Raw genomic sequence first — 21,434 nt, 5'->3', positions numbered from 1 at the left:
TTTTGGTATCCAAAATATTAATTAGTGGATGAGAAACATAAAACTAATTTCATGTTAACTTGCTAATTTATGAGATAGAAAACATCCAGTCCTTCTGAAAAGGCCATTTAATATCTTATCCCATTTACTGGTCCTGCAAGGAGGGGAGAGGAGAAGGCATTTGGAATTGCATTAAAACAAAGTTTAGAACAATGTAAAACAGGTGGAAAGAAAAACCAAAGGCTAATAAATATTCAGTCTACGTGAAACACAGGAAAATAGGAGAAAATGCTGCAGGTCCTCTGCTGTACCACGGAGAGACACAGTAGCCATGATCACTTCCTGGATTACTCTTTGGATACTTAATTCAGTTGGCCTTAATTGCTTAGAAAGTGTGCAACACAATTAGGGAGGATTTGTCTTTAATTTAGCTCTGAAAGAAGCATGAATGGATGGAAACTCTAATCACAGACCACAGCAGATCATTAGAGCAATTAGGAACACACCTTCCAGTCTTGCGAACCTTTCACACAAACCACCTGCTAGCCTTTGGAGCCAGGCTTCAGACTCGCAAAAACTTTGGGGTTCTTGAGGGCCAGTGAGAGCTCATTGAGGAAGGAAATAAAGTGGGAGTCTCTTTCAGATTTCTTTGATTCAAAGATGACGACAATTGTAAAGTGAGGTTCCGGGCGGGTTAGGAAGTAGGTGCTCTGAACTTTGTCATCATAGAAGTGGACCACCTTCTCCAAGCTGTTCAGTTCGGACATGCGGTCTGTCATGATCATGATGACATTGGGCCAGTGCATGACGGGCCTGTCGCTGGGCAGAGACACCACAGCTGGATACTGGTCCACACCCTTAGGGGCCTCTCTGTAGGAATGGGGGTGGTGATAGCCGTGACCCTGAAAGCTCTCAGAACCTCGGTTGTCAAAGATTAAGGACACATTGGCAGCGTCATACTTCCTGATGAAGCTGGAAATCTTTCCAAAAAAGTCTGGGTTGGCTTTTGCAGTCAACGTTTTCATTTCTGAAGCAGTCGTTTGCCGGCTCAGTGCCTCGTGAAAGTAAAAGCTAAACTTGGCAAGAAGCATGTTTTTGAGTTTCATCAGCCAGAGGAAAAGGTGTGGGGGCTGAACGGCCTTCTGAGATTGCCCTCCAAACAGATGTTTCTTGGTCTCCCGCTGCTTTTCAAAGATCTGGCCCCAAGTCTGCAGCTTGGTGTGAGCACTGTGCAAGTTCACCAGGGACGGGAGGAACTTCCACTCCGAGACCTGAGCCTGGGCCTTCAGGAGATGACTCAGGACGTCCACTTCCAGCTGGAAACTGCTTTCCAAAGGACTGAGGATGGGGTGGTGAAATCTAGAGGGGAAGGGAAATTAATAGAAATAAGTGGAAATGTTACTCCACGTGGAATTTTCAACCCTCAAAACAATACACTGTGGCCACACAAATAATACTACGTTTGGAATCAGGGAAAGGAATGACTGAAGGGCTCCATGTTGATTCATTTGAAAAACTGGTCTGGGGCGCCAGTCAGTTAAGCATCTGACTCTTGATCTCAGCTCGGTCTTGATCTCAGGGTCATGAGTTGAAGCCCCACAGTAGGCCCCATGTCCTGCGTGGATCACTCATTAATAAATTACTTATTTATTTATCTTAAAAAATAAACAATAGATTTAAAAATAAATAAAAAGTTCTGACATAACTTCACCATCTCAGAATTATGTCAGCATAACATCTTCCTATGGAAATCGCCTGGTATTGAAACAAAAAATGAGAGCAGGGACTACCTTCCTTTCAAATACAAAGAAATTAAATTAGCTGTACTTTTTTCTGAACCTATTTTATTTATTCTGGAAATTGTAAAACTAACATAATCATCAAAACAAGGCATCCTTTTCCAAGATGTGGTCCTAAAGAGGCAGAGGGGGAAAAAAAGTCACTAAAAGCTCTCTTAAATGTGTATGGAACACATGTAAACTTACTTAACGTTCATTGTAAGTCCACAAGGTATTGTGGTAACTCCGTAAGGTAAGCCCTTATTCAATCCTAGTTTTTCAAATTTTCTTCATATTTAGTTGCACTTAAAAAAGAAAATGGGATTGGGGGGGGGCTGTGTGGCTCAGGCAGTTAAGCATCTGCCTTCGACTCAGGTCATGATCCCAGGGTCCAGGGATTAAGCCCCACATCAAGCTCCTAGCTCAGCAGGGAGCCTGCTTCTCCCTCTGCCTGCTGTTCCCCCAGCTTGTGCTCTGTCTCTGTCAAATAAATAAATAAAACCTTAAAAAAATGGGAGCTAAATAAAAAATATCTAACATTTCAACATTTATGTTTAAAATTGGATTACTACTCACTGAATTAACTTTATGACTCATGGATTGCTACCTGCTATCTGTAAAACATTTTTTTCGAATTCACTGCTAACAGTAGTATCGGGTAGCAGGAGGGGAGAGGATGTGGGAGTATCTCCCAGGAAGAAAAGGGAAAGGCCAAGTGCAGAGAACCTGAGGCAAGTGAGAGCACATTCTTTCTGGTGTTTCAGGTCTCCTCTTCAAAGTCATTTCCTTAGAGATGTCTTCTCTGTTCTCCAGACTGAGTCAGGTGACCATATCCTCTAATGTTTTTTTTTCCCAAGATTTTATTTATTTGTTTGATAGAGATCACAAGTAGGCAGAGAGGCAGGCAGGGGCGGGGTGGGGGGAAGCAGGCTCCCTGCTGAGCAGAGAGCCTGATGTGGAACTTGATCCCAGGACCCTGAGATCATGACCTGAGCTGAAGGCAGAGGCTTAAGCCACTGAGCCACCCAGGCACCCCGAATCCTCTAGTTTCTTAATACCTGTTTTCCACTTGAGTAGCTTCATCACAGAATTTATGGGACATATGGTCTCCTTTGGTCTGAGCTCCTCCCTGAGGAGAAGGAAAAGCTGCTTACTCCCTTCGCTCCTTTATCTTTAGAACATATGGCACATACTAGAGATTCAGAGAGAGTCAGTAAACATGGCAACCAACTATTTAAGATTTGAATCCTACTTTCTGCTCTGTTGTTTGTGATCTAAATGAAATTCTGTAACAATGGGTAAGGAGAGCCCTTGTATGGACCACTTAGAGCTTTCTTGCTTAGGCTGCTCCTTCTGAGAAATGCCGGGGCGGGGGTAGGGCGGTTTGAGTGTCTGCCTGGCCTGGTGCACCCTCCTTCTCAAGGAGCCAACACCAAGCCCTTATACTCTTCCCAAAGACCCAAAGCATCTGCAAGGGACCCTATTTTCAATATGTGGGCAAGATCTAGCATTTACTGAGCGTATCTTATGCCCCAGGCACCATGGGAGATTATTTACAGGCCCGAACCCATGTAAGTTAATTGCTTCACTGTCAACAAGACAGAATCTTCTCATGTGGCTGTTCTGGCCCCAGCTGAAAAGGAAAAAGTTGGTTTATCAATGAAAAAGTTAAAAAAAAAAAATCATTGCAAATATAGCTGGAGTTAAAAAATCCATTTAAACATTAATTAGAGGAACGCCTGGGTGGCTCAGTTGGTTAAGCAGCTGCCTTCGGCTCAGGTCATGATCCCAGCGTCCTGGGATCGAGTCCCACATCGGGCTCCTTGTTCTGTGGGGAGCCTGCTTCTCCCTCTGCCTCTGCCTGCCACTCTGTCTGCCTGTGCTCTCTCTCTCTCTCTTTCTGACAAATAAATAAATAAATAATCTTTAAAAAAAAACATTAATTAGAGAGATTATTAAACATTAATTAGAGAACCCATACTAAGTTAGATATTATAAGACAGAAACTCATTATCATGTGATAAGGATATAGTTACATGACCACACATTATTTTTTTCTATTACCAGCATTTTACCTTCAATATTCTTTAAGAGGGAAAGCTAAAACATGGGTGGAGGGTCTCAGTCTAATAATACATTCAAAGAATCAGAAAGATAGGGGTGCCCTTATGGCTCAGTCACTTAAGTGTTGAACTCTTGATTTCAGCTCAGGTCATGATCTCAGGGTCATGAGATCAAGCCCCACATCAGACTCTGTGCTCAGAAGAGAGTCTGCTTAAAGCTTCTCTCCCTCTATACCTCCCCCTACTCTCTGTCTCTTACACTCTATGCTTCTCCAAAATAAATAAATAAATCTTTAAAAAAAATCAGAAAGATAAACTAGATTTCAAACTCTCTAGCTCATGTGCTGAGTTGATTAACTACTTTGGACCCTTCAAACATTACCTGCTTTGAAATAAACATTAAGAAAGTCTAATACAGGGACACCGGGGTGGCTCAGTTGGTTAAGCATCTGCCTTCAACTCAAGTTGTGATCCCAGGGTCCTGGATCCAGGCCCACATTGGGCTCCTTACTCAGCAGGGAGCCTGCTTCTCCCTTTCCCTCTGCCACTCCCCCTGCTCATGCTCACTCGCTCGCACGCTCTCTCTCTCTCTCTGACGAATAAATAAATAAAATCTTTTAAAAAAGAGAAAAGAAAGTCTAATACATATGTAATACATATGTACACACACAACTTCACTACAGCACGTTTCAACATCTTTGAATTGTAAGAAATGCTTCTACCTCCTTGGCCTTTAGGCCCTTTGACACTTAACGACCATAAAGCATCACAAGATTCTATAATAATGGGTATCAAGAAAATCTGCCAAGGAACTTGGAACACAGTAAGACTTTCAATAACAGGAAAACGGTATAAGATTGAAGAAAATTCTACCACAAATAACAATACTCTAAGTTATTTTTCTGCTTCACTGGAAATCATCATTTATATCCAAGCTTCTTGAAAGAACATGAATTCTCTGTACAAATTTCCAGAAAGAATTCTGAACAAGCTCTTCCATAAACATATACCAAAAGTGTTTAAATGTTCAACATTTATTAGGATGAATGTGAATGCGAAGCTATTTTTCATCCTTAAGAAGAGCTAAAAATTCATGTTAATTTTATTCTGCCAAGACTCTGAGATTAGCATTATGATGTATCATTTCCCCATTTCCATTATGCTCTGTGGCTCATACCCATTTACAACTCACACTATAGGGGGATCTGTTAAATTGTTGTAATCCAAAAATACACACCTCAACTATGGCAGCAAGCTTGTAAGAGTCTGAATTCAGAATAAATTGACAACTATTTGCAGAGAACATCTGCTCTAAAAAAAAAAAAAAAAGCCAAAAGAAAGAAAGGGGGGTCTGGAGAGAGAGAGAGAACTCTCTTTCACAAATCTACATCAAGGAGTTCCTTCCAAAAGAATTATCCAGGTTCCATGCATGTGAGAAGTCAGATTAAAAAAACTGAAAACAAAAACAAAAACAAAAACAAAAACAAAAAAAACTGAAAACAAATATGTAGGGGCGCCTGGGTGGCTCAGTGGGTTAAGGCCTCTGCCTTCAGCTCAGGTCATGATTGCAGGGTCCTGGGATCGAGCCCCGATTCGGGCTCTCTGCTCAGCGGGGAGCCTGCTTCCCTCTCTCTCTGCCTGCCTCTCTGCCTACTTGTGATCTCTGTCTGTCAAATAAATAAACAAAATATTTAAAAAAAACCCAACCAAATATGTAGCACAATGTGAATGTACTAAATGCCACAGAACTATACACTTAAAACGGTATTTTTTTTTAAAAAGATTTTATTTATTTGACAGACAGAGATCACAAGTAGGCAGAGAGGCAGGCAGAGAGAGGGAGGAGGAAGCAGGCTCCCCGCTGAGCAGAGAGCCTGATGTGGGGCTCGATCCCAGGACCCTGAGATCATGACCTGAGCCGAAGGCAGAAGCTTTAACCCACTGAGCCACCCAGGCGCCCCCAAAACGGTATATTTTATGTTATGTATGTTTTACTACAATAAAAAAAAAACACTATAGTCTCTTCTCATTTAAAATTTTTACTAGTTTTTAGATACAAATACACTGAAGATATAAAGATGCATTAGCCAAAGGTTTGCCTTACAGAGTCTTCCCAAGGTAGGAAGAGGTACTTATGATGGATACAAGTTGGAAGTTAACACATCTCTTATGGGAGGTGCAAAATAAAATAAGATTTTAGAAAAAGGAGCAATTTCTTTTGGTTGAAAGATTATGCTGGCCATAAGGGAGACAGAATTTGAATTGAGCCATACAACTTCAAAAGCAGCTAGGGCTTGGCCATGTAAAGAGGAGAGCTTAAATTTCTGGCTGCATTTTTTTTTTAATTTTTAAATTTTTTATTAACATATAATGTATTATTAGCCCCAGGGGTACAGTCTGTGAATCGCCAAGTTTACACACTTCACAGCACTCACCATAGCACATACCCTCCCCGATGTCCATTCTGGCTGCATTCTTAATCACCCCTGATTCCAGACCCTCTGCCATGTGACTCTGCAGGTCTTCCCCTGAGATGAAGAGTACTTTCCCATGCCTGGACTACAGACTGGGTCATGTGACTCACTCTTGTCAAGAGGTTGTTAACAGATCTGATGCTGAAAATGAGCTTGGTTGGGCTTGTTCTTTTGCGCTTGGGCCAGAGCCACTGGGTGGCTGGCTCCCCACTAATCTTGGGCTCGGAAGGAACAGACCAAGCCCAGAGCTCACAGTACTAAGCCAAGCCCAGTGAGACCAAGAGTGTTAAGCAGAGCTACTCAGCTAAGCCAGGCCTGTCAGGCCAACTTCCAGTAGACTTGCAAGCCTGCACGCTCGGTGGTCTGTTATACAGAATGATTGTGGCAGGGGCGCCTGAGTGGCTCAGTGGGTTAAAGCCTCTACCTTAGGCTCAGGTCATGATCTCAGGGTCCTGGGATTGAGCCCCACATCGGGCTCTCTGCTCAACGGGGAGCCTGCTTCCCCCACTCTCTCTGTCTCTGCCTGCCTCTCTGCCCACTTGTGATCTCTGTCTATAAAATAAATAAGTAAAATCTTTAAAAAAAAAAAAAAAAAGAATGATTGTGGCAACAGCAACTGACATATGATATGACAATGTGATGGGCTTCAGAACATACTACCCCAAAATATGGCATCTTATATACTGACTGTTTTAAGTTGAGTGAATTTAGAAATAAGTGTAGGAAAGATTTCCTGACCCTTCCCTGAATCAGGTCATAAAACCCTCATGAGAAATGTGCCTTTCCCCCTACTCTAAGGAAGGAAGCATCCTTATCTCCAAACACAAGGGACACAGAGAGGAATCTGAAAAAACAGGCCTTGCTGCTTCCCCTAGCTTAGACACTTAGCTCAGACCTTTTTTCATCCTGGCACATTTTCCCACAACTCTTACATCTTCAAATGGACTCAGCTGAATTTTGTTTTTCAATAAAACCTACCATAAAAACACTATTTTATGAAGGCTTCCTTAACGTGTAAAACTTAAATTAAATACACTGGTATGTTTTTCTCTTGGTAATTGGTCTTTTGTTAAAGCCTCCCCCCTCCCCATTGAGTTTAGAAGGGCAGAAGAAAAGGTATTTTTCCTCCCCTCCGAGTTCAAGGACATTCTAGGCAAAACAAATAATGAACCAAAGTAGGAAATGGCAAATACTTATGGGGAACACATTAGATTATGGATTGTTTTTTTGGCTCTTGCTTAAAATCCTCAAAAATTTCTCTTTGAAGCTTCTTTCTTTTTACTAAGACGTTGGGTACAATTTAAAGCATTTGATGGGCCTTAGATAAATTTGAAAAGATGGGCTGGGGCAAGGCTGTTAAGATTCAGACATGCCGAATGCCTAGCGTAGACCGTGTCCCACAGAAATGGCACTCTGGTTGGTTTTGCTTAGGAAATTTTCAGTGGGCAGAAAGTCACCTTGTTGAACTATACACACACAACTAACAGTTAATTTCACTTATCATCACAAATCTTTTCTTGAACGAAAAAGGGCACAAGGCCTAAATAAATCACAGTTCTGCCCTTGGTGAGAATCCTGTCATCTGAAGCATTCAGATCAAAAACTGTGTTCCCTAAAATGCAAACAGAAACTTCATGTAACTCAATTTTTAAAAGTGTTCTCTGGGATTCCTGGCTGGCTCAGTTGGTGGAGAGCATAACTCTTGGTCTCAGGATTGTAAGTCTGAGCCTCACACTGGGTGTAGACATTACTTAAAAGTAAAATCTTTAAGGATGCCTGGGTGGCTCAGTGGGTTAAGCAGCTGCCTTCAGCTCAGGTCATGATCCCAGGGTCCTGGGATCAAGTCCCACATCTGGCTTCTTGCTCAGCGGGGAGTCTCCCTCTCCCTCTGCTTCCCCCTCTTCCTTTCTGCTTCCCCCTCTTCCTTTCTCCCTCTCTCTCTCTCCCCCTCTATTTCACGCATGCTCTCTCTCAAATAAGTAAAATCTTTTAAAATAAAAAAAGTAAAATCTTTAAAAACAAGTTCTTCAGGGGCGCCTGGGTGGCTTAGTGGGTTAAAGCCTCTGCCTTTGGCTCAGGTCATGATCTCACCTGGGATCAAGGCCAGCAGGGGTGCCTGCTTCCCTTCCTCTCTCTCTGCCTACTTTTGATCTTTGTCATTCAAATAAATAAATAAAATCTTAAAAAAAAAAAAGTTCTTTAAAATCTATCTGTAAAATCATGGTTACAGGATATAAGTCACTTAATGGTATATTATTGCCACCTGAGAGGGATTCTTTTTTTTAAAGATTTATTTATTTATTTGAGAGAGAGCGCACATGCTGGCACAGGGCAGAGAGGAGCAGAGGGAGGGGAAGAGTCGTAAGCAGTCTCCTGCTGAGCGCAGAGCCTGATGCAGGGGCAGGGGCAATCTTACAGCCCAGTGGAGAGATCACTACTAGAGCTGAAACCAAGAGTCTGGTGTTTAACCTACTGCGCCACCCTGGCGCCCCCATCAAAGGGATTTTTAAAAGCTGTCTGGAATGAATAAATACTTGCTTCTTTAAAAGAATTACTTCTTTAAAAGAATTACTAAGAATTACTCTCGACTTAGTAAATATTTTGCATTTATAACCCATCTTCCAGCTTTGTTTAACTATGAAATAGAAAAATTTGCCAGAATCTTCTTTTATGCTCACTGTACAAAAGAGGTAAGTAAATTAAAAATGAATTCTACAGAATCAAAAAATGTTCCATTGATGTTTTCTCTGGAAAGAAAACAAAACAAAAACAAAAACAAAAACAACACACCAAGTTCTACCTCTCCTCAAAAGTATTCAAGGAATAGTAGATATCCTGATCCTGTATGAGCTAAATTCATATTTTTCCTTCTAAGGGCACACAGTGGAAACTGTAAAAATGATTAACGTTAATTATTCGATTTGAAATGAAGCATCTCAATGACTGTGGTTCATAAGCAATAATTTACATTTGCTTAATAATGTAATAAGTTTGCCAAAGGAGGAAACCTTTAATACAGTTCTACTCTGAATACAACTGCCTTCCAAAGGGAAAAAACAAACGTGTTTCCCATTTCGTCTCTGAAAGCAGACTGGCCTTTGCAGTAATGCACACAGAATCTGCATCTCAAATCAGGGCTACTCCATGATATACATTATGCTTGTTAATTCTTTACTGCAAAAGCATTTTATCATTTGAAAGATGAACGACTTACGAGATAAAGAAGCGTTCTGACATGGATCAGATATACTGGGGTGAATAAACATTTCCTGAAAGATAAACTGGGTCATTTGGGAAAAGGATTTACTCTTTCAACAGAAGAGAATACAAAATATGAATTACTTCTCTAGAACACTGGAGCCATGAAAGAAACATGTTTGGTATAGCACAGATGCCAAATCAAAAGGTCTACAGAAAAGGAGAAGGAGAAAGAGGAGGAGGAGGAGGAGAAGAAAGGTCTACAGAAAAAAGGATATTATGAAGAAGAAATAAAAAGGTCTATAGAAATAAAGGATATTATCCTGGCAAAAGGAAAGTATGTTAATTTATACCTAAAATAATTCCACCTTCTCCCCCCAAAATCAACATATTATACAGAATTTCAACTTTTCAGAATTTTTTAACTAAGGAATTTATGTTGTTCAAATTAACCTTAGGTTTGTAATTAAGATAATTTTTAGCGTTGGATGTATCTATAATCTGTAATTCCCTTTAATTAGATAAAGGCAGCATGGGTGGAGAATATAGACAGATAAAATACCTTGACCTTGGGTGATACTGCCCCCCGGCTCCATCAATTTCATCAGTGTCCACTCAGTACCTGGTATAGCCAAGTACTGCCCTAAAAGCTTCAAGAATGAAAACTGGGCTTTTGCAGAAAATGGAAGAAATTCTCAAAGGTCTGGGAAGTGGGATGTTTCAAAGAAGGTGCAAATAGGATAGATCACAAACCTAATCAAATGAAAATGAAAATAGTTAAATGGTCATAATCATTCCTATAAGACATATACACGCACGTGCATACACACAGTTAAGGTTCAATACCTAGTATATCGCAGTGTTGGTATCTTTCTTTTATTTATCAAAACAATTTTTTTTCATGGAGACTATTTTCAATATCACAGGGAACTTTTATTTTATTTTATTTTATTTATTTTTTAAAGATTTTATTTATTTATTTAACAGAGAGATACACAGCGAGAGAGGGAACACAAGCCGGGAGAGTGGGAGAGGGAGAAGCACGTTTCCCGCTGAGCAGGGAGCCCGATGCGGGGCTTGATCCCAGGGCCCCAGGATCATGACCTGAGCCGAAGGCAGAAGCCCAACAACTGAGCCACCCAGGTGCCCCAGAACTTTTAAAACATACAGGTTTCTGCGCACCCAATTGAGAATCACTAACTCTTAACCCTCAGGGAAGGAGGGCAGGGTGACAAGGGGCAGGTTTGGTTCTTTAAGTTTCCCAAACCATTCAGCAAATTACTGTCAAGTTAGTATTTGGGAATCACCACATGAGATTCTCTGTAAGAATCATATCTCCAACAGCATTTTTGTTTTTGCATTTCAAAAAATTATTTTATTAAAAAAAAATGTACCAATTAGGTTTGAAGAAGAAGTAAAATAGTTCCAAACACAGAAAATTTGTTAACATGGAAAATTTGTTTTAAAAAAAGAAAACGGGGGCGCCTGGGTGGCTCAGTGGTTAAAAGCCTCTGCCTTCGGCTCAGGTCATGATCTCAGGGTCCTGGGATCGAGTCCCGCATTGGGCTCTCTGCTCAGTGGGGAGCCTGCCTCCTCTTCCTGTCTCTCTCTGCCTGCCTCTCTGCCTACTTGTGATCTGTCTGTCAAATAAAAAAAAAAAAAAAATCTTTAAAAAAAAATAAAATAAAAAAAGAAAACGTGTATATTCATATGCACAGACTATCTCTCAAGAATGATAGGAAGAACTTGCTAAAACAACATTTACTGGGATGCCTGGGTGGCTCAGTCGGTTAAGCATCCACATTCAGCTCAGGTCATGATCCTAGGGTCCTAGGATCGAGTCCCTCATTGGGCTCCTCGCTTGGCAGGGAGCCTGCTTCCCCCTCTGTGTGCTCAGCCTGCTATTCCCCCTGCTTGTTCTCTCTCTCTCTCTGGTAAATAAATAAAATCTTAAAAAAAAAAAAAAAAAACACCCAACATTCACTGCCTCTTAGGAAAGGAATTAGGTAGATGAAGAAAAGGAGCACTTTTCACTATGTATTATTTCATACTTTATAAATTTTGAGCCATATTAATGTACTACCCAGTAAAAATAGATAAAACAAAAATCCAAAATATATCATAAAAACAGAAAATATATGACAATAAAAAATAATACAGAGGACTTTTTGGAGACAATTGGGGAAATCTAAATACTATTTACTGCTGATAGTAGAAAAAAAATATTAGTGCTAAATTTCCTGAGTAGGAAACTATGCTACAGTTTTTTTTAATTCTTAGAAGATACAATCCAAGTATTTGGGCATAGAATGTCATGATGTTTGCATCTAACTTCCAAACAATTCGGGGGGGGGGGGATAAAATTATATACAGAGAGAAAGAGAGCAAACATAGCAACATTTAATAATATGAGTCCAGGGGAAGGATGTTTGTGTGTTCCTTGCACAGCTTTATTTCTTTTTTCATGAAAGCTTTACTACTTAACTCGTATACATAAAGTATACTTTTTACCATAGTAAAAAATGACTTTAGTATAGTCAGAGTTGTGCAACCATCACCACTATCTAATTTGAGCATAGTCTCATGACCCCCCAAAAAGGAACCCTATACCCATGAACAGTCACTTCCCCACTCTCACCTTCCCCCTTAATTCCTGACAAAAATTTTCTGAATCTGTAATTTATAATCTATTTTCTGTGTTTATTTATGACTTTGCCTATTCTGGACATTTCCTGTAACTGTAATGACAGAATATGATATCTTTTGTAACTGGTCCATGCATGTTGTAGCCTGTATCCATACTTCATTCCTTTCTACAGCTGAATAATAACCCGCAGTACTTCTCAAATTTCTTGCGTACTGTTTTTTGGTTCAGGCACTGAGGAATACATAAGAGCTAGGCTCATTTTTTTTCAAGTAAAAGTAGCAGTTTCCTTCAAATACAAATTTTCCAGCTAATCGACATCTTTTAAAAAAAAATTAAATTGGCTACAAATAGCCTTTTGATTATTACAAAAAATTTAAGTATGCTCTCCTCAAAAACACAGATACCTGTCTCCACTGAGAAAGTTTAAAACAAAACCAGAACTATGCCACAGATGCTGAAAGCAATTATAAAGAAGTTTCCAACCCATGGTAAGTAATCTGAGGACTAAGTGGGTAACTCACCAAGGTGATTACTTTGAAAGGGATATTGATTTGAATAATGGTTTAGTAAAAAAAAACAAAAAACAAAAAAAACCCCATTATTTTATATACAATGCTCCCCTTTGTGCGAACTCTTTCATAAGTAGCAAAATCAGTTATAATACATCTTTTAAGGATGACTTCATTCTTGGTCTTTGGCCATTGCTTAAAGTAGTATCTACCCAGCATGGTGTTAATGAAGCGCAAAGAAGGGAACTAATGTTCACCTGTTGCTTAATTAATATGTATAAAATGTAAAATGATAGGGCGCCTGGGTGGCTCCGTGGGTTAGAGCCTCTGCCTTCGGCTCAGGTCATGATCCTGGGGTCCTGGGATTGAGCCCCGCACCGCATCGCATCGGGCTCTCTGCTCAGCAGGGAGCTGCTTCCCTTCTTCTCTTTCTCTGCCTGCCTCTCTGCCTACTTGTGATCTCTGTCAAATAAATAAATTAAATCTTTAAAAAAAAAAAAGTAAAATGACTATTTCTTCCCTTTGCAGTCATTTCATCATAGATTTTCTTTATAAGAGTGCGGGGAGGGAGCTCGTGTGTGTGTGTGTGTGTGTGTGTGTGTGTGTGTGTGTGACTGCTCTGTGTGTCCTTTCCTCCCTCCTCACCTACACTCACCTGGAGCTGTACTTCTTGAGGATGGTGTCTAAGAGGCCAACAAGCTCCTCAGCGTTGATGAACTTCTGCGGGCTGAGGGTGTACATCTTCTCATAGAAGTCTGCGATCTCCATCCGGGCCTGAACGAAGAAGCAGAGCTGCTCTGACAGGTGGGAAAGTAGTTCCTCCACATGGGGGGCGGTCCCACCAAGGGCACCCCGGCCAGTCACCACCTTCTTGAGCTCATTGTGCAGGGACGTGTAGATGGTTCGGATGGAATCCTTCCGGCTGAAGAAGGACTGGCCCCCTGGGAGGCAAATGACATTAGCACATGACAAGTGAGGAAGAGACCCCAGAAGGACCAAACATATCCCAGCATCCAAAAAGGAAGGAGTGGAGTCTGTTGAGCTCAGGGAGTTAATATCATCTACCACATTCTCTGACTCCTGTGATTGGAATTTAAATATTTTGTGATTCATAATTTCACAGAGGAATAAGAAATGAATGTCTGGTGCAACTCATTAGTGTAACAACAGACCTGTGTATGATTTCCTTACCCAAGTATCAACTCTCCCTTATCCCATTTCAATGAGGATTCATATTTATTTCAGAGATTAATTGACCTAGCAGGTACCATCTACCTGGAGCTAAATAGCTCTCCTTCCCCAGACATGTATTTAAAACAAAAGAGAATACCTAATTGGAAAACACTGTTGTTATTCCTGATAAATCAGAAAATATTATTTCTGCATTAGAGTTGCATTTTCCTTTGAATCTTATCTTTTAAGCCATACCAGAAAATGGAAAATATACATACATGTATTTCCCTTCACAAGAACACAGACTACTGGGATCCTAGCAGAAAAAAGGTAATCGGTAGTACTTTTTTTTTTTCTGTCTTTAAGTTAGCTCTAAACCCAACATGGGGCTTGAACTCACAACCCTGAGATCAAGAATTGCATGCTCCTCTGAATGAGCCAGCCAGGCACCCAGAAATCTTTAATACTCTTGACAAGGCTGACACTATAGGTTATAACAAAGCAAGCACCACTTTGTGAATGATTAAGAGCAGGAAGCAATTATAATAACTGTTGCTGTAACTCAGGGGTTCCAAAGGAAATCAGGAAAAAATAAAATAAAAAAGACCAAATACATCCCTTTCAACAGTTAAAAAGGATCAAGTGGCAGAGACATCATTTTCTTGCTTTGTATTAATACATGATCAACTCTATTTCTAATAATTATATAGCCAGGTTCGTACATGTTTTCTTAAGCAATTCTGCACCCCACTAAAGAAAGGGTCACAGGCAAGACATTAGAAGAATGAAAAGAAACAGGGCAGGTTTAAAACAGTAATTCTTAGAGATATATAAATTAGAAATATATAAATAAAAATATTTATATAGAAATACATGTTATATATATTTATCTAATATTATCTAGTATCTAATATTTATATATTAGAAATATATAAGTTAAAACCTAAGAGATGGATGACAGTTTAAATTTTCTCTTGATATACACAGGATGCTTTCATGAATAAATTTATTACTATTCTAAATACATCAAGGCATTTGTAAAATATCCCCTTAACAAATGAATCATTTCACAATGTTCTTTTCTAGTTCACGGCCCAGTTTGTATTTCAAACTTTCCTACTACTGTGACCACCTTGTCCCAGTCTACCCAGGGCTTTCTAGGTTTTAGCACTGAAAACCTGGCATCTTGGAAAACCAGACTTAGTCCCATGTTCTGGGAACGCCCCCAGCACCGGGCAAACCTAGAAGGTTGGTCACCCTACTTACTACTTATTCCACAAAGTGTTATTACTTTAAAAAATGTTTCCTTCAATATACTGCCTAAACAAAGTAACCTGCATTCAAATCATTTCTCCTACTAAGAGCCGCAAAAGCCACGTGGTGCAGCTGGATTGACCCCAACAGTCACATCCCACCCAGGACTGTACCCTGAAGGGTTTGCCCTCCCTCCCTGTCTATCTTCAGTCTAACCTTACAGATTTTGTGGGGCAACAGTATGGAATAAATAGACCTCTGTGCCCAAGTTTAGGAAAAAATTCTCTTAGGTTAGGTAGGTAACAAGACGAGAGTACCATGCAAAATCTATGGGGCGCCTGGCTGGCTCAGTCAGCAGAGTATGCAACTCTTAATCTCAGGGTTGTGAGTTTGAGCCACACATTGGGTGTACAGATTACTTAAAAAATAAAATCTTAAAAAACAAAACAAAACAAAACAAAAAAACAACAACCCAAAAACCTAAAAGGTCTGGAAGTCTGACCAACTTAGTTCCAAATTCCAGTTCTGAACTTAGAAGCTGTGGAATGTGCCAATGACTTAGCCACTCTGAGCCTTAGTTGTTTTTAACATGAAACAAGTAATAGAGCCAAGAAGACAAAATAAAATACCATTTGGTATGTAATGTGCCTGGAGCAAAGTGAGTATTCCATCACTAATCCCTTTTCCTTCCATTTATAACTGATGTAAGAAAATTCTAACTACTACTAATTGGACTTCTAAAACTCTATGGTAAATTGGGAGCTTCATGTACTGTAAAAAAGAATAGCTACCTACTTCATAGCTAGCTAGCTAGGTGACCTCAACCGGGTACTCAACTCTGCTGTTAATAGGGTGGCCTTGGTGACAATTTTAACTCTGGGTGAAAAAGGAATACCTTTCCATCAGATAACCCTTATCTGAGGGAGTGGAAACACAAAGAATACCCTGAAAAGCTTATCAGTAAACATCGATCACTAGTAGTGAAACCAAGTGACACTACGAGGATGGGAGAGACCACTGATGAATTTCTTCTAACAGGTCTCTTTTCTCAAAGCTCTAAGGAGCACAGTCCTACTTGTTGACTACCCTGGTTAGGAATATCCAATGGAGACTGGCTTTCCTTCTTACTGGGAAACAAGGAAGCAGAGACACCAGACATCTCCCTCTCTACAATTTTATGGATTTATAAAGTACGATTATTTTAAATTATTTCCAGAAGGTTCTATGTATTGAATCCTCATTATTTCTCAAGATTTCAGGAGTCCATCTCACATAATGAAATTTCAAGTAATAAATATACTAAAGGAGTATGTAAAATGTCTAATTGAGTATTTTATCCCACAACTTATTGTTAATGATAATTTATAAACACCGGTTCTCAAGTCATTTTCTACTATGCTAAATTCTAGCAACCAGAGATTGAGAAAACTCTCCAGTAATTAAACAAGAAGGGAGAAAGTATGACCTAAAAACCTCCAAAAGCATTGAGATGGCAGGGGTAGAGCATTTGACTGCAAAAGCATTGAGATGGCATATTTTTATCACTGATCCTTCCCCAAACAGGTATATTCTCCCCTCAAAGGAAAGAGAAAGCTCTAAGATAAGGGGCCCACCCAGAGTTTTTCAGAACTGAGCCAATACAGGAGCAGAAGGCTCCCTGTCAGATCTGTCCTTTGCCTAAAGTGTTTGCCCATACAGGCATCTATAATCAGGATTCACTGCCAAGGTCTCTGATCAACAACCAGTCATAAGAGTGAGTCAGAGAGACTCACTTTCTTGGACCATGTTTTAAATGTTTAAAAATACACATAAAACTTTTTGTTTTGCCTAAAAAAAAAAAAAATTCTAATTAACAAAGTATTTGAAGAACGTGGAAATGTCTTAAGTGGCAACACAAAAATTTTTTCACAAGTTTTCAATAAAAAAGTCACAAAGTCATAAGCATGTTAATATCACAAACATTCCAGTATCAAAAAACTGTAAGATGCAAAGTTAAAATTTAAAATCTGGAACCTACATTTACTATACATGTGAATAAGTTAATGAGGCATTAAACATGCCATGCTTAGGAACATTCACTTAGAAATCACAGATCACCTGGGAACAGAACCACGCCTGGGCATGTTTCATAGTATAAATTGCTCCTGGGTCAATTTCAAGGTGCAGCCTTCAGGCTCATCCATGCAACCTAGGGGTCTATGCAGAACTAATGACTTTACATAATGAGGGCTAGTGCTCGCTTCAGCAGCAACAGAGGGCCATTTCACAGAACCCAAGGCAGAAACAGTGATGATCTCACACGTGCTCTTACACACAGGGCAGTTCTGTTTTCCTGAAACCAGACACATACACCTTAAACTGGCATAGCAGATTTTTAAATTGGGGTCCATCAATAGGCTTTAGGAAATCCAGCTGAACCCTTGCAGATTAAATGCAAAATTGTATTTCCCATATATATTCCATATATGTCCATGGGCTTCATCAAATTCTCATACATGAACCTAAACAAACTTAAGATCATGGGACGGGGACCAATCACCATTCTTCATGAGGTGACGGGATCTAAAAACAACTAAAACTGCCAGAAAATTACCCACCTTCAATTTTACAGCTAGAATTCTCCCCATTTCCAAATACAGCTGGCCCCTGAACAATGCCAGGAGTGGTGGAGGGGGTGTTAGGGAGCTGACCTACCCCAGCAGTCAAAAATCCGAGTACAACTTTTGACTCCCCCAAAACTTAATTACTAATAGCTTATTGTCAACTTGAGGCCTTAATGATAACATAAACAACAGATTAACACATACGCTATATGTTATATGTATTATATATTATATTCTTATAGTAAGGTAAGCTAGAGAAAAGAAAATGTTAAGATAATCATGAAGGATAAAAAATACATTTACTGTACTGTATTGTATTTATAAAAAAAAATCCGTGTATTAGTGGATCCATGCAATTCAAACCCCTATCGTTCAAGTGTCAACTGTATATACAACGTATTTTTAAATTATAATACAGCAATTTTTAAGAATAAATCATACGTATAAAAACACAATCTGACAGTTCAAAGGCAGGTATTCTGGTTTGAGACCTGTCACCTACCCACACAAGTGCGCATAAACAATTTGCTAATCTGTAGAAAGGGGAATAATAACATTTCAACAGCAATTGCAAATTTGTGAGAACTGCCACTGTAAAAAGGGGTGGAAAAAATACACACGGTGATTCTGTCTAAGCACTTTGCCGGTAAGTCAACGTACTAAACAAATTATTTAAACAGCTAAGGCAGAAGTTAAGATTTCAGAAAGCCCTGCCCTTTGGGTGTTTACTGAAAGCAATATGCACATGGCCACCTTCAGGCCATACAAAGAAATGGGGCCCTAAAAATCAAAATGGAATCTGCACTCAACTTTACCTTTCTATTCTTTATTGCATATATGTGTTCTTCATTCATACCAGATTCTGTGCTTCTGATAATTAAAGGGTCTAAAAATGGGCCAAAATACTAACTTTGAAAGCTCTGGGATTCATATTGATTGTTGGTAATTGTAAGTAGTAATACTTTATATGCATACCCTTGGCTTTCACATATTTTATTTCCTTCTGATCTACTCATACTAATTGTTTCTACTAGTGAAAATCGGTTGAATCAGCTCTTGCATCTTATTTTCAGGGCCAAGATTTATGATGGAATGATAGGAGTGTTTACCATTTTCCCCTTAAGTCCCCTCTTACTAGTGTTAGGCATATTTCTTGCCTTTCCTCTCCAGTATTCATTTATTTCCTCATCCATTAAATATTTATTGACTGCCTAGAAGGGGTAGGACTCTATCTGTAACTCGCAGGGGCCTTAACAAAAGTGTTAAAAGAGGCCAGACAAAAGTGTTCATTAATTCTAACTAGGTTGTATTGCCAAGTTTTGCTCTTGTGGCCACAGTTGTCACTGGTCAGAAGAGCGAAGACACACAGTCTGCTTAACTTTTCATTTATGGCACCAATCCATGCACTGAGCAAAATGGATACACCCTTCGATTTGAGACACAGCCTTGAAAAGAGCATCCAACCCGGCGGCCAATCTATCAGCAGCAGAGGCCGGTGGGCGGGGTTTGTGGAAGCCGAGGGGAGGAAGGGAACGGTGGGAGGAGATCTGGGAGTGCCAAGTTGAGCCTGAGGCTAGGAGTGAGACAAGGAACCCAAGCCACGGCCGATCGGGGAATATACCCCCTTTCCTTCCTCCTCAAAAGGGCACTGGGGGCGGGGCGGAGGTACCTAGTTTTTGCCCCAGGTAGGCGAGGCTGTGATAGACCTTCTCGGCCGCGGCCAGGTGGGCCAAGGCCGCCAGCAGCGACAGCCAGCTGCCCCCCGCGCTCTTGTTGGCCTCTCGTTCCTTGTCCACATTGTCCTTGGCCTTGTCGTAAGAGAAGATACCCAGGTGAGAGAAGAACGTCTCCAGCACCGCCTGTTCCACCGGGACCGGGGCGGCCAGCGGGATAGACTCCCCCATGCGAGCCGCGATCCAGCTCCACCCACGTGGCTCTCCTCTCCCTCGCACTTCCGGGTTCTCAGGGAACGTGCGCACCAGCGTGCGTGCGCGTGACCGCCGCAAGCGACGGGCTCGTGAGCGCGCCGCTGCCTGGACCGCGCCGGGGCCTTAGAGAGGAGGCCCGTAAGGGCCGAGGAAGGAGGGAAGTGGCCCGTTTTCAGCTCCGGAGCGGCTTCGGCTCTTCGGTTCCCGCAGCGCTGACCATTCGGACCTTTGGGGCAGAATGCAAGACCGTCAACTCGCAGCTCCTCGGACCAGACTGCGTTCTGAGGTGAGCTGAGAGGCCCCTCCCTGTGAGACTGCGTCAGTGCTGGTGACGTCACGCTTACATGACGTCAGTAGTTCGTGCTCTGACATCTGGCCTGGGTTTGCCTTAAGCCTGCCTTGGGCCTCCGGGGCGCTGAGCGGTGAAGCTAGTGGCTGGAATTGTGCCCTTTCACAAGGAATCAGTTCTGATAGCTTTTAAACTAACGCAGGTGAGTGGATTATAGTACCTGATACTGGTAAAGGTTTATATCTTATCCCTATGTCTGATTTTCACGCAGTCACACACTTTGCATTTATTCGCACCTGTATCCTATGCAAAGCATCTCACGTTCGCGCTAAGGAAACAGCTTCCAAGCAGAGCTCTTCAGCTTGGCCATGCTACCCAAACTACGTTAGGGTTCCTTAAAAAGTTCTACAGAGAAGGATCAATTTTAGTATATGTGCTGCCGAAGCGAGCACCGAAGAATGTTAAATTAATGTAAATTCTGTTAAAGGTTCTGAACTGATGCACTGTCGTTCAAATTAATTACAAATTCCTTTGACATTTAAGAAGCACCATAAAGCCAGCTCATAGTTGTGTCTACTATTCTGAAACTCTGCCCACTACCTGCTCAGTTAGTTTTTTCTTTTCTCCTTTTTTGTGTGTGATTATTTTACACTAGTCACACTATTTAATCATGGATATTCGCATGTCTCTTTGCCCAATGGTGAACTCCCTAAGGCAGAATCTGGGGTTCACTCACCTTTATAATCTTTTCATAAGGGGTAGCACAATAATGTTTGTTGAAATGAAGGAACTGTGTGTTTTCAATTTTTATCGCCAAGCTAGACCTGTTTTGCCATCACTACCTTTTTTTTTTTTTTTAAAGATTTTATTTATTTATTTGACAGACAGAGATCACAAGTAGGCAGAGAGGCAGGCAGAGAGAGAGGAGAGAGGAGGAAGCAGGCTCCCTGCTGAGCAGAGAGCCCGATGCGGGACTCGATCCCAGGACCCTGGGATCATGACCTGAGCTGAAGGCAGAGGCTTTAATCCACTGAGCCACCCAGGCGCCCCGCCATCACTACCTTTTAATGCAAATCCAGTAATCAAATTTTAATGACTGTATAAATATAATTTATACAAAAATAAAAATATAATTGGATAAAATAAAAAACATAATTGGATAAAATCAACCCTGTTAACTGTGATACAAGAGAAAACTTTATGTTATGAAGGTGAAAAAGGAAGCAGCATTCATATCTTTTTGGAAGAATCAGGGAGGCTTCTAGAGGAGAATGTGATGGTTTTTAATGAATGAGTAGAAGTTAGTAATAAAAAAAAAATGTAGTATGGGGGCCCCTGAGTGACTCAGTTAAACCATACTTGATTTTGGCTCAGGTCATGATCTCAGGGTTGTGAGACAAGCCCCTTAGTGGGCTCTGTGCTCAGCAGGGAGTCTACTGGATTTTCTCTCTCTCTCTCTGTCTCTCTGCCTCTCTCCCCGCTGTCTCTCTCATAAATAATTAATCTTTTTTTTTTTTAAAAGCACAGTACTAACATTGA

General features: G+C 40.7%; 1 protein-coding gene across 2 annotated transcripts; it reads right to left on the bottom strand.

Moving 5' to 3' along the window:
- Window positions 1–92: 92 nt before the first annotated feature.
- Window positions 93–20,083, bottom strand: LOC111159744 (chromosome unknown C12orf66 homolog). Of its 2 annotated transcripts, none has more exons than XM_022522326.1 (3): window positions 19,348–20,083; window positions 13,304–13,589; window positions 93–1,338 (listed from the first exon to the last, which is right to left on the bottom strand). In XM_022522326.1, the coding sequence occupies exons 1-3, from the start codon at window positions 19,580–19,582 to the stop codon at window positions 522–524; spliced, it is 1,338 nt and encodes a 445-aa protein (XP_022378034.1). In that variant the 5' UTR covers window positions 19,583–20,083; the 3' UTR covers window positions 93–521. The 2 variants fall into 2 exon arrangements, with proteins under 2 accessions (XP_022378034.1, XP_022378035.1); XM_022522327.1 differs by having other exon boundaries at window positions 19,507–20,083.
- Window positions 20,084–21,434: the final 1,351 nt, after the last annotated feature.

Source organism: Enhydra lutris, unplaced genomic scaffold, assembly GCF_002288905.1.
Source record: "Enhydra lutris kenyoni isolate GAN:26980312 unplaced genomic scaffold, ASM228890v2 scaffoldscaffold69, whole genome shotgun sequence".
NCBI classification, from domain to species: Eukaryota; Metazoa; Chordata; class Mammalia; order Carnivora; family Mustelidae; genus Enhydra; species Enhydra lutris.
The sequence above is the reverse complement of the archived record's forward strand: the minus strand, read 5'-3'. Positions and strand labels throughout refer to the sequence as shown.

Excerpts from the sequence above, each read along its gene's own strand:
- LOC111159744 (XM_022522326.1), bottom strand. The coding sequence starts at position 19,582 with ATGGGGGAGTCTATCCCGCTGGCCGCCCCGGTCCCGGTGGAACAGGCG. Across the intron at positions 13,590-19,347 it reads CTACCTGGGGCAAAAACTAG|GGGGCCAGTCCTTCTTCAGC; the intron begins GTACCTCCGCCC and ends TTTGCCTCCCAG. Across the intron at positions 1,339-13,303 it reads CTCAAGAAGTACAGCTCCAG|ATTTCACCACCCCATCCTCA; the intron begins GTGAGTGTAGGT and ends CTTCCCCTCTAG.